General features: G+C 43.7%; 2 protein-coding genes across 3 annotated transcripts in view; one reads left to right on the top strand and one right to left on the bottom strand.

Annotated features, from left to right (window-relative positions):
- Nucleotides 1-8123, top strand: part of flnbl (filamin B, like) — a 43447-nt gene extending 35324 nt beyond the window's left edge. For both annotated transcript variants that reach the window (XM_015958676.3, XM_015958677.3), the window contains 15 exons: nt 162-302; nt 409-537; nt 715-888; nt 968-1126; nt 1198-1401; nt 1487-1639; nt 1738-1860; nt 2934-3200; nt 5016-5153; nt 5231-5346; nt 6181-6313; nt 6396-6572; nt 6686-6904; nt 7020-7229; nt 7303-8123. In XM_015958676.3, coding sequence (XP_015814162.3) covers nt 162-302; nt 409-537; nt 715-888; nt 968-1126; nt 1198-1401; nt 1487-1639; nt 1738-1860; nt 2934-3200; nt 5016-5153; nt 5231-5346; nt 6181-6313; nt 6396-6572; nt 6686-6904; nt 7020-7229; nt 7303-7490 — 2531 coding nt within the window. In that variant the 3' untranslated portion in view covers nt 7491-8123. The remainder of the gene's footprint in view (nt 1-161; nt 303-408; nt 538-714; nt 889-967; nt 1127-1197; nt 1402-1486; nt 1640-1737; nt 1861-2933; nt 3201-5015; nt 5154-5230; nt 5347-6180; nt 6314-6395; nt 6573-6685; nt 6905-7019; nt 7230-7302) is intronic.
- Nucleotides 8124-10098: 1975 nt separating this feature from the next.
- Nucleotides 10099-12457, bottom strand: LOC107385072 (complement C1q subcomponent subunit B). Its single transcript, XM_015958675.3, has 6 exons — nt 12420-12457; nt 12170-12270; nt 11557-11725; nt 10851-11082; nt 10521-10638; nt 10099-10423 (listed from the first exon to the last, which is right to left on the bottom strand). The coding sequence occupies exons 2-6, from the start codon at nt 12170-12172 to the stop codon at nt 10214-10216; spliced, it is 732 nt and encodes a 243-aa protein (XP_015814161.3). The 5' UTR covers nt 12173-12270; nt 12420-12457; the 3' UTR covers nt 10099-10213.
- Nucleotides 12458-12954: the final 497 nt, after the last annotated feature.

Below are 12954 nucleotides of genomic sequence, written 5' to 3' on the forward strand. Positions count from 1 at the left end.
TGTCATTTATGCAGCTGGTTTTAAATAAGAAAACTAAGTTTCAGGTATAAATTATTTAAAGCAAAGAGATGAATGAGCAGAAGCTCCAAATGAACAAATCAACAGTCCCAGTTCTCCCAGCTGGACTTAGCTCTGCTTCCTTTGGTTTGCGTCTCTCTCAGGTGAAGTGGTGATGCCTTCAGGCAAATCTGCTCAGCCTCTGATCACAGACAATCAGGACGGGACGGTGACTGTTCAGTACTCCCCCACCGAGGCCGGCCTGCATGAGATGCACATAAAGTACAACGGCACACACATACCAGGTCGGCCAGGCCAGAACAAATCCAAGAAAAGTTTGGATTCTTAGTTTTAGACAAGAAAGGTGCAATTATGTCATCCTAAAGAAACTCTGGCCGCTTTGTGTTGCAGAGTCTCCGCTCCAGTTCTACGTGAACCATGCCAGCAGTCCAAGCGTGACGGCCTACGGGCCCGGATTGAGCTACGGCGTCGCCAACAAGCTGGCAACCTTCACCGTCTACACAGAGGACGCCTCTGAAGGTTGGTCTGTGACCCTTAGGACAGAAATCAAATGGGTTTTTTAAGTAGTTCATTTAATTTACATTTATTTAAATCCCGATTTACTCTGGTTATATGAAATTATTTTAAAATATTCAAGAATATTTGCAGTTTTTTTTTTTTACTTTACTCTTTTATCTGAACTTCGTGTCTCTCCAGGAGGTCTGGACCTGGCCATCGAGGGTCCGTCCAAAGCAGAGATCAGCTGTGTGGACAACAAGGATGGGACATGCAGTGTTTGCTACCTGCCCTCTCTGCCCGGAGATTACAACATCCTGGTTAAATATAACGACGAGCACATTGCCGGCAGCCCCTTCACCGCCAGGATAACGGGTCAGAACGCAGAAACGGCACCGGATCTCTTCTGTGGTGAAGAGTTTAGCTTCATAGATGTGAGTCTTTCTGCTTTCAGAGGACAACCAGCGGCATTCTCAGGTCAAACTGGGGTCTGCTGCTGACTACTTCCTGGACATTAATGAGACAGACCTGAGTGTGCTGACCGCCAGCATCAGGGCGCCGTCCGGACGCGATGAGCCCTGTCTGCTGAAGAGGATGCCCAACAATCACATCGGTACCAGATTAGTTTTTTTCTCTTCCGCTCTCTTCTCACCCAAGTCTCATCTCTGGTCTTTCTCCTCCCAGGAATCTCCTTCATCCCCCGGGAGGTGGGAGAGCACCTGGTCAGCATCCTGAAGAATGGGCGGCACGTCGCCAACAGTCCCATCACCATCATGGTGGTCCAGTCTGAGATCGGCGACGCCGGGCGCGTCAAGGCTCACGGCAACGGCCTCATTCAGGGAACCACCTTCAACAACTCCAGCTTTGTGGTGGACACGCGAGAGGCCGGTCAGTCCAGTTGGCCTAGCTGAGTGCCACTAAAGCGGCGCTGCAAACCCCTGATGTGCGTTTGTGTGTGTGTGTGTGTGTGCAGGCTATGGTGGCCTGGCTCTGGCCATCGAAGGTCCCAGTAAGGTGGACATCCAGACTGAAGACTTGGAGGATGGGACCTGCGGAATCACCTACTGTCCCACCGAACCTGGAAACTACATCGTCTCTGTCCGATTCGCTGAGGAACACGTCCCAGGTTCAGACAAATGGTTTAAACAGCATGCGCTCGTTCTTCAGGTAGTCGAGAATAAAAAATGGAGAATCTTTTTCTGACATTCATTTACTCGCCAACAGGAAGTCCGTTCACAGTGCGGGTGACTGGTGAAGGGCGCATACGTGAGAGCATCACTTGCCGGCAGAAAGGGCCATCTGTTGCTGGTGTGGGGAGTGTGTGTGATCTCAACCTGAAGATACCAGGTACACACACACACACACACACACACACAGATCTAGAGGTGTGGCAAAACAGCTGATTACAACCAGGAGCTCTGATTTGATCCGAACGAACATCAGAGCTTCTCAGCCTCGTTTTCTGTCTGAAACACTTCTCTGTTGCTTTCGTCTTTTCCTTGTTTCAGTCTTCACTCCTGCTGTCTAACTTTTTTCTTTTTCTCATCTTTTCTTCCTCAGCCTCTCCTCATCCTCTTCTCTCTCTCCCCATCTTTCTTATCTATCTCTCCATTCCCCTCCCTTTCATCTTTCCCCCCAGTAAGTTGGTTCCTCTTGGTCTCGTCTCGGCCCCACCTTTGTCCCTCTCCTTCCTTCCACTCCTGCTGCTCCCTCTGGTGGTCTGGAGGATACGGCCGTCGCGCGGCTCAGGATTTGAAACTCTCTCCGGGGCGGGTCCGCCTCATTTCTGGCCTTTCTGGTTTGGTTCTAGCAGGAGGAGTCAGAGCAGCGAGAGGCGTTTGGGTTGTTGATGCCCTCGGTTCAGCTAGTAGAACTGGTGTAGAGGGTGCGTTCTAATCTCTGGGTTTGCAGCAGGTTTGCCTCCCACAGCTGTCTGCTTTAATCATTTTTTGAAAAATTTTGTTTTAATTTGAACGTGTCTCCAAATTTAGAAAATGTGGAAAAAGCTCAGAATATTTCTTAATGCTCAAATATGTTTTCTTTCACATTACATTGATTAAAGTCCTAGTAATTATTATTTTTATTATTATGTTTTACTGTTTATCTTCCATTTTATGATTCAACATCCTTCCCCCCCCCTCATATTTATCCTGGCTTAAACATTTCCATTTAGATTTTTAGCACAAATCAAAGGAATAAATGAATAAGTCTGCCACATCTTGTGTATTTCATCCATTTATCATGCCGCTCTGCAGAAACAGTTTAATAGTGGCTTAAACAAAAAACTTGCATGAAACTTTTGCTGTTGACAACTCAGAGCAGACCTTTAGGTAGGAGGCGGAGTTTATTTTGACAGGTTATAATGTTATGGCGGGTTGTGTGCCAAGTATGAGAACAAACGACTTCCTGCTTCTTTACAGCTGCTGACATGCAGGACATTACTGCAGAAGTCACTTCGCCGTCTGGATCCAGGCAGCCTGCTGAGCTGGTTGCCATTGGCAACGATACATACTGTGTCCGATTCGTGCCCACAGAGATGGGCGTGCACAGAGTGAGCGTGAAGTACAGGGGTGTGCATGTGCCGGGCAGCCCCTTCCAGTTCACTGTGGGGCCGCTGGGAGAGGGAGGCGCTTCCAAGGTCACAGCTGGAGGTCCAGGACTGGAGGGAGCGCTGGCAGGCGAAGCAGGTACTCCAGTCGGGTTCTGAAAGAAGCAGGAAATTCTGGGTTTCAAGAAGCTTAAATGGATTAAGGGAATTTATTTTTTTTATTGTTGAATATTGTAGGGTTAAGTAAATTGAGTGCTTTAAGAGCTCAATATATATTACCTCTACTTATAAGCTGTGATACTCTATCTAAATATAGAATATCAACCTGCTTGGTCTTTACTGTATTTAATCAGAAGATTCTAGGATTCTTTGTTTGATTAAGGGATTGTACACACTTTGTTTTGATTCAGAAAAGAGTCAGGTTTATAAAAGTGAGAATTTATTTTACAAACAAAACATGACAGGTTAACTAACATTTACTGTGATGGATGGAACTAGATGTGATGTATGAACCTGTGTGAATTGAAAGATACTTTATTAATCCCAGAGGGAAATTAGAGTTTCAGTACACACAATTCTGAGATCAGACATACATAGGCATAGACACATGACAAGAATTGGTGACTGTGGTCATTCGTAACCCGAGTCGCGCTACCTTAATAGAGATCAGAGGGTTTACATGAGGATTGAGTCATGTGGAGGAAAAAAAGGCACTTCAGAGTTACCCTCCACAGGGAGGGCAGCTTTGCTATGCAAAAAAACACCTCAGACAGAGATGCAACAGACATCACACAACATAAGTGTCCACTAGGTGGGGCAATAGGGTTGGGGACTCTCCACACATCAGTACATGCAGCCATGATGAGCAGCGCTCGTCACCTCCGTTTGGACAGGGGAGGGAGGTCTTTGGTTTTTTTGAGAGCACAGTGACTCCTGGAACGATTCAACGGCCTTTGGTCGCAGTCCCGCCCAGGCTGGGATAGGGAGACAGTTGCCATGGTGACGGCAGCATTCCACATTTCTTCTGAGGGGGAGTAGCTTCAGCCTCACAGGCTCAAGGGCACCAGATTCAGATAAGAACTTGTTTTGGGGCCTGACAGAGATAATTTCCTCTCTGTCTTAAAGTTCCGTTGGTCCTCAACCCCTCTGAATCCAATAATGGCGTAATTAATCCTTTTCCAATCCGCGCTGATCCGTCAACTCGCTCCTTGATCGAATCAACCTTCTGTGCCAGAGTCTGAATCTCAGCCAAAGTTCCAAGCTTACGACTCCTCTCGACAAATGCGATGTTATCAGAACTTGCGTATCTAGGAGAGCTGAGTTCTGGATGTAAAAGAATTTGGTTTGTGTTAAGCTATGAAGTTGATTATGATCAAAAACACATCAGACGCAGACGTAGGATTTAGAGAGCACAGTGACTCCTGGAACGATTCAGCGGCTTTCTCCGGTCGCAGTCCCACCCAGGCTGGGATAGGGAATCATAACATAACATAACATTAATTTCAAACTTCAGTCATTGAGCACAGATTAATGAAAACATTTCATTATACTATTATTATTATAAGCAGCAATAAACAAACGTTTATTTAATGATTATCTAGCTTATAAGTTTTAGAAGTTCATATTTAAATTAGGAAATCATTCTTTGATTTAGTAACTGATCCGAGCTGCGAGTGTTCACTTATTTGGAGGCATGAGGAATCCTGTAGGACGGTAAGGGAAGCTTGGACCTTAAGGAGAGAACATCATTGTTGACAATTCGTTATCATGTGTTCAGAGCTGCAGAGCGGCTCTGAGCTCCAGCTGATGGGATGAAGGCAGGCTGATTTTAAAGGGAACACATGCAGTCTCATGTCTCCTTTTTGACCAGATGTTGAATGGTCAAACTGTACCTAAAAACTGACCATTACTGGACGTTACAATAATAATCTCTCTGCTCTCCTTGACCCTCCAGCGGAGTTTAGCATCTGGACCAGGGAGGCGGGAGCCGGTGGTCTGTCCGTGGCGGTGGAGGGTCCTAGCAGGGCTGAGATCTCCTTCGACGACCGTAAAGACGGATCTTGTGGCATCTCTTATGTAGCTACAGAGCCTGGTAGATAAAACACCTCCAGCTTTTCCTAAACTTTAAGATTTCTGGCATTCCTGATGTTCCCGCTGCCTCCTCTCTAGGTGATTATGAGATTTCGGTGAAGTTTAATGACCAGCACATCCCAGACAGCCCCTACCTGGTTCCTGTTGTCGCTCCGGTGAACGACGCCCGGCGCCTCACTGTTGCCGGCCTTCAGGTGAGGCACGAGGAGACACCTCCACACCCAAAACATTCCTGCTTTTTTCCAAAGGGGTCAGAGGCTCCGCTGCATAAAAAAGGAAACGAAAACCGATGTTCCTGTCATTTCTGGTGGTTTGGGCTCAAGGTTGCATCAAAATTATTAAAACTCCAATAAATCGGCAGCAAACTTGTTCAAACTAAGCCTGACGAGCAGCCTGATGCAGCCGATCGGTGTAGTTAAATCTGATGATGGTGACGGGAATCATTTCCTTTATGCAGCTGACCTCAGACGTGAACGCAGCCAGACAAAAGCACAGGTTGAGCCGAGAGACGTGCCACAGAAAACGATCAAAAATGTGTGGAGGAAATATTTTTTAATGATTTCATGTAAAAATAAACAAACATATTTTCTACTTTCTTTTTGTCATTTAATATTTACTACAAGAAATAAAACCGCTAAACAGTTTTAGGACGTAGAACAAAAGTGATATTTATTGTTGTTGGCTAGAATAATGAGGAGAAATTGACTAATGAAATTCATACATTTTATTTTGTATTTTAGCTCTATAAGCAACATGATTTAATTATTTAAAACAGGTTAGAATCAGCTGATTGTGACATCATCTCTCAGCGTTTTGCCTGGTTCTGTTCATCCCCGCTCCTGTTTGGTGTGGATCTGTTGGTGTTTCTCTTGTGTTTCATTTAAAGGCTTTTAACAGCTCCTCTGTCATGGTGGGGTGGATGGATGGGGTGTCAGCATGCTCATCACCACCATTTATTCTACATTATTTCTATTGACGTTTTGTTGTTGTTGGAGGTTGAGACTCTGACTGTGTGTGCCACTCGGCAGGAATCCGGTCTCAAAGTGAATCACCCAGCATCCTTTGCTGTGCGTCTGAATGGAGCGCAGGGCAAGATGGAGGCCAAAGTCCACAGTCCATCCGGAGCTCTGGAGGAGTGTGTAGTCACAGAGTTGGACAGAGGTCCGTTTTTGGTCCAGTCGGTACCAAAAAGAGTAGCTTAAAGGGTTTTCTACTAATCGATGCGCTCTGGGTGTTTTTATAGATAAATATGCGGTTCGCTTCATCCCGAGGGAGAACGGCATCCACACCATCGACGTGAAATTCAATGGTTCTCACATTCCAGGAAGTCCTTTCCAGGTTCGGGTTGGAGAGCCGGGACAGACTGGAGAGCCCGGTCTGGTTTCAGCATATGGAGCTGGACTGGAGCGAGGCACCACAGGTGGGTTACTTGTCTGCTGTTGACCTTTGACCTTTTACAGAGACCAAAACACGAGTGAACAGAATCCAAACACCTTCAGGCTGATTTTTACAGAAGCTGTCTGATTCTTGTAGGTACTCAGTCAGAGTTCATCATCAACAACACTAAAGCGGGCCCCGGGGCCTTGGCTGTGACGATCGAGGGTCCGTCTAAAGTTAAGATGGACTGCCAGGAGATTCCAGAAGGCTATAAAGTGCACTACACCCCCATGGCACCTGGAAACTACCTGATCAGCATCAAATATGGTGGGCCGAACCACATCTCTGGTAGTCCCTTCAAGGCCAGAGTCACAGGTACGGTGATGAAGGTCACACAGTCCAGTCTTCTCCAGAACCAGGACACCACAGCTGCTAGAAGCTACTTGGTCTGGTTAGAAAACAACGTAAAGCTTTACTGTTTCACCATCAGGCCCTCGGCTGGTGAACGTGACAAACGCCAGTGAGACGTCCACCCTGACTCTGGATCCGGCCGTGCGTTCGTCCAGCAGCAGCCTCACTCAGAGTTCCGTGCCCAGACCAGGAGACTCCGATGCCAGCAAAGTTCTGAGCCGAGGACCTGGCCTCAGCAAGGCCTTTGTGGGTCAGAGGAGCAGCTTCTCGGTAGACTGCAGCAACGCTGGTAAGAGACTTTCCTAAAACATCAGAGCTAAAACATCTAGATCTAAATTCAACCTGCTGACCCTTTTTCTCAGGTAAGAACATGCTGCTGGTGGGCGTTCACGGCCCTCAGGTTCCCTGTGAGGAGGTCCTAGTCAAACACCTGGGTAACCTGCAGTACAACGTCAGCTACCTGCTGAAGGAGCGGGGCAGTTACATCCTGGTGGTCAAGTGGGGCGACGATCACATCCCAGGGTCTCCGTTTAACGTCACCGTCCCATGATGCACTGCAACAACAGAAGCTGCACTGTGAATCAACGAGAACGCTGCTGCTGAACAAAAAGCTCTGCGCTGAGTTTCTTCATCTCAGAGAAAAAAAATCGAGTTTTTCTGGAAGATGGTTGATGTTTGGTACAATTCCTTAACGGCTCCGGAAAAAGGTGTCAGTTTAAAAACGCAGGATCTTTTAACTCTAAAACAGTTTTTGTTTTGCTGTAAATCCAGGAAACAAAAAGGTAAATTGAATCTATTGTAAAGTTGAGTAACAAAATCTAACGAGTTGATTACTGCTGCCCTGGAATTAGGAGTGAAATCAGTTTGCACTTACCACATTTAATACTATTAACTAAGGATCTCGATATATTTGTCTCTTATTTTTCAATTAATGTGGAACTGAATTTAGAAAATTCTCTAAATGACCAACACTGTTAAAAACTGGAATACCGCAGCACCTTCCTACTGGATGTTTGTCAGGAACAAAGATGCCCCGAGAAACCGGCCAATAATGAATACAACTGCTTTAAGGTTTTGTGAATTAAAAGGTCTTAACTGGAGTTCACATTTTAACTCTAAAAATCAAAGTCAAAGTTTGTGCAACTACTGAAATTTTTGTTTTGTTTTGGTTTTTGTTATTGAACTTCAGCTCCCAGAATTCCGTGCTCCTTTAATGTTGCCATATATCGGGACTGTTTATGCTGCCTTCCAACTGCTGTTTCCTGTCCTGCTCAGCAGACTGAGTCAGAGTTCAGAGTTTTGGGAACGTATTTGTCATCCGTCCCATCCTGAATTGTAACACGAACGAATCTGAATCTGTTTGGTTCTGATCCGTTTTGACCCAGCTATTCAGATCTCTGATTAGCTGATCAGACCGGCAGGATCAGGTCAGGTTTTCAGTTTGTGTTTAAATGTTGAGGAAAGTCTGTTTTTGTGTCCTAAACCTCCTCACTGTCTGAAAGAAACTTTGTACTGCTGGTGGGAGAAGCTTCTCATTTTGTATTAGGGAGTGTGTTTTTAATGTGAAACTAAATTCTGATGTACTGTAAATTTGATAATAAAATTAAACTGCAATCTAAAATGCTGAATCCAATTTTTTATTTTTAACTAAGCAGTTAAGAGAGAGTTCCCCAGTTGCTAATGCTAATGAGGGTTTTTACTGCGTAACTATTGTAACTTTACAAATGTAGTTTACTCTTTTCTATCATTTATCCACAAGAGAACAAAAATTAAGATGAGAATATTTTCCTGCTTCACTGAGATAAAAGAAAAAAAAAGCTAAAATGTTCTCTTCTAAATGCAACCAGAGTGTAGTTCCAACTTGACGTCACTGGAGGGCGTCACTTCCCATCGTTCTAGCACCCTTCTTTGGGCAGTTCCTGGATGGGGCTTGGAGCTCCTTCCAGAGCTCCTTCCATCTCCTACACCTTTGGGGGGCAGATCTGTGGCTCCTCACACACTATTGGATGCTCATATAGAGAAACCTTACATATGCAAGCGCATGAATGCACACAGGTGCTCACATCGTGCTCTCATAAGTATGGACTTGGGCATTTTATACACGTCTTAAGGCTGTGGTTGGCAATGTAATTTATCAAAAGGGTCAATTTTCACCATTGAATTGACACAGTAACCTTTCATGCACACCAGTGCTGCAAAGTCAAGGTTACACCAGCTGGAGGATCCAGACGCACGGCACAGATCAACCTTTTGCTCACTCATTGTTCTTACATTGGTGATCTTCTTAGTCCCTACACCCCCAGCAGGTCCCTGAGGTCCAGTGATCAAAGCCTACTGGTTGCGCAGCACCAGGCTAAAGACCAAAGGTGACAGATCATCTGCTGCTGTGGCCCCCAGACTCTGGAACTCTCTCCCACTGAGCCTGAGATCAGTGGACTCAGTGGTCTCCTTCAAAAAGCAGCTGAAGACTCACCTGTTCAAAGTGGCTTTTGTATGACCTTCTTCACCTCTCTTTTATTCTGCTCTCCCACCTATTCCACCTTCCTCAGGATCCACTGATTTCCCTCTTTCCTTTTCACTCTCTCTTTTCTTAACATTTTTTTTAAATCACAATTGCCTATTTTTGCTCATTTTAAATATAGTTTTTAAACATTTTTTAAATGCTTTATATTTTTACATTTTTTTGTTTTTGTGAACCGCCTCGTGATTTTTATCTTGAGAGGCGCTATAGAAATGATATTTTCTTCTTCTTCAATGCAGACATAAACTGTCAAGGTCTCCCGCAAAAGCCTAATCTCTCTGCTAAAAGTCAGACTGCTGGATTCCTCACTCTGAATAAAAGTGAATCCACACGAATCCTACAAGGCATTACAACTTATAAGTTAAATAATCATATGTGATGAATGAATAAGTTTAAATCAAATGTTTGAATGACCTGTGCTTAAATCAATGAATTAGAGATGAGGGCTTTTGCGGGAGATCTTGACAGTTTATTTATGTCTGCATTGAACAATGAAGGGCTGTCTCAGGGCAGACACTCTACCACTAGGCCACTAAGCTGGTATATGAGTCTGAGCAGATTTCTTTAAATTTAAACAAATGTTAAAAAGTTAAGGTACTGGAGCTTAGACAAAAGAACCACGTATTAGAATAAAACATGTTGATCCAACCTTTATTAGTTCAAATGATCGTTCTGCTTTTACAGGACAGAATTATTTCACACTTATTCTAATGAAAGTCCAAGTAATGTTGTGATTTTGTTTCAGGGTCAGGTTAGGCTGTTGGGAAGACGAGGAAGCCAGTGAAAGTGTGGCTGGTGCTTCCTTGCATTGTCACAATGTTGTTGTACTTGGTCGTCTGCAGTGACACGGTGTCTCCGACCTCCAGCTGCAGCAGAATCGACCCGGAGATGACCAGGAAACCTTCGGACACGTCACACAGGGTCATGTGACCATCGCTGTTCTTCATCAGCCTCACACACACCTGGGTAACCATGGAAACATCAGTCATCTCATCCATCCCAGCACGTTTTCTGACATTTTTGTGCTATTAGATTAATTAAAATGCTGCAAAAACTCACTCTGCTCTTTGCTGAGATGTGATAACTGAAGAAATAGACGCCTGGAATTTTGCTCACAAACGTCCCGTTTTCCAGAATTTCCCCTCGAAACTGTGGCTGCAGGTTGGGCAAAATCTCTCTGTAGGAAACAATTTCTGCAGGTTTTAATTGGCTTTAACTTTATTCACGCCCACACCAAGACACAAAGGGTTTTGATTATTCCTTTTTCATTCTGAGCATTTAACCTGTCAGGATACTTCTCATGTATCAAAACTTCATACAATTAAATGAGTAAATATTTTCCTGATTACATGTTTCCTCGCTGTAAACCCCATCAGACTTCACTCTGACCTGTTGAAGTTAATGTTCTTGTTTAACTCTGGTAAACTTGAGATCTCCCGTTTGTAGGAGAAGAAGGATTTCTGACGGTTGGACGGGTTGAACGGCCTTCCTTTCTCTCCTTTCCGACCCAGAGTTCCCTTCGGCCCAGGCTCACCGACGTCCCCCTTTAAACCGGGCCGTCCAGGCTGGCCCTGCAGACCTGGTACTCCTTTCTGGCCCCTGATAGGCTGAGCTGCCTCACCTGGTCAAAGACACGAGCACCTTTGGAAAGTCAGATCTGAACCTGAAAAGGACTTTGGAGGTTAAAATTTGGTTTTTGGTCACTTTTACGGAGGCCCAGAAGATTCAGTGAAACACAACAACCTCAACATCAAAACCTAAAAGCAAAGTACAAATGAAACAGAAGTTATTTTTAGGTTCATTAGAATTATTTTAATATAAGTTCTTTGTTATGTCTTGTAGCTTTTGCATTTAATTGAACCTTCTGGGCCACCGTAGCGTTATGATTTCAAAGTATCTGAAACTAAAATAAAACTCAAAAAAGGGAAAATAACAGACTTATTGTAAATTGTATTTCAAGGTATATATGTCGATGATTTCAAGCTACTTCTAAAAGTGACTAATTCACGTAAAACCAGACACTTTGACAGTGAGACATTGTGGCAACACGAAGAATAAAACATGAGAAGAAGATGGAAAAGTCAGAAGCACTCACCTGGATCTCCTTTCTCTCCCTTTCGGCCATCTTTCCCGTTGGATCCGTGGGAACCGGGTATCCCAGGAATCCCAGGAAAGCCTTCGGAGCAGGACATCTGCGTTTGGACTGGGATCAAGTAAACCAGTAGGAGGAACGCTGCAGTGACACAGGTCAGCCATCGGAGGGCCTGGACACAAAGACTAGTTTTACCATGAGAATAAATAAAATTATATACAAATAAAACAAATAGTTTAGTAGAAACCAAAATTTAATGAAATTATTCTGTTTGTTCATATTTACTGTAGTTCATGTTATTGAGTTTATGCTTTCCCCTTTTGTTTTGCATTTTGATTAAACAGAAAGTTAAAAACCTGTTATAAAAAACTTTTATATCATTTAAAAATGGCTCATCTGAACCAATCACCTGTTAAACCTCTCAGATTTGTCCCGAATTCCTCTAATCTCAAATAAAAACACATCAAATCATTGAATGAAGGGTAAATATCTACTTTTTAACATTTCTATTAACAAAGAGAACACTCAGAATAAATGCCATGCAGGAAACCCAAAACATCCTTCTAAGGCACATTCAAAGACTTTTTCTTGTTTATATAAGATGAAATGGTCTCACCATCTCTGAAGAAGTCTGCTCCTGCAGAGCAGCAATAAGTCGACGGAGAGCTGCTGTCGGGCGTTGCAGAAAGAGCTGCAGCTCAAACAGGAAGTGAAACTCTGGAGGGTACAAATGTCCAGATATTTGATACTTTATTGTAAAAAGTAAAGAAATTTAATCCAAACAATACATTTATGATGCAATTTGGGTCAATTCGAAAAAAAAGATCAAAAGTAAGCAAGTCAGATTTTTTATTAATTTCTCTTACCTCCAATAAGTAGATCATGGTGAGGTCTAAATTGTTTGCATCAGTTAAAAAATTATGTTTTAAAAATGTTTAACCTTCTGGAGGCAGGTGTTGCAGATTTGCAACGTTAAAACCTACCTGGTTGCTCCACATACGTATTTCATGAGCATTTTTTAACTTGGAAGGACCCCTGAAGGACTTAGTTGTTCGTCCTTTTATCAAAACTTATTTTGAGCCTGAGAGGGTTAAAGTTGGGACGTCATTTTCTGGAAGCATGAAGGAACATCTGGTGTCAGAGTGGAAGAGAATTTATGTCCTCTAACCGTTTCAGAGAAAACACAACTTGCAGATTAAAGGTGCAGTTCACTGAAAAACAAATTTTAATGATTATTTCTGATTATAATGGGTCACTCTGAGTTTCTCATGCAGGCTGAACATGAAAATAGTCTCCTACACCTATCTCCTGCATTAGCTTATGACAGAAAATAGACGGTGAAACTTAAAAAATCCTGACAGATCTACATCACACTAGAGCAGTAGCTCAACAAGTTGAGCG

Source organism: Nothobranchius furzeri, chromosome 3 (genome assembly GCF_043380555.1).
Source record: "Nothobranchius furzeri strain GRZ-AD chromosome 3, NfurGRZ-RIMD1, whole genome shotgun sequence".
NCBI classification, from domain to species: Eukaryota; Metazoa; Chordata; class Actinopteri; order Cyprinodontiformes; family Nothobranchiidae; genus Nothobranchius; species Nothobranchius furzeri.

Coding starts and splice junctions, on each gene's coding strand:
- LOC107385072 (XM_015958675.3), bottom strand. Junction 11,083..11,556: donor GGGAGAGAAAGGAGATCCAG/GTGAGTGCTTCT, acceptor GTCTTTGACCAG/GTGAGGCAGCTCAGCCTATC. Junction 10,424..10,520: donor ACATCTCAGCAAAGAGCAGA/GTGAGTTTTTGC, acceptor ATGGTTACCCAG/GTGTGTGTGAGGCTGATGAA.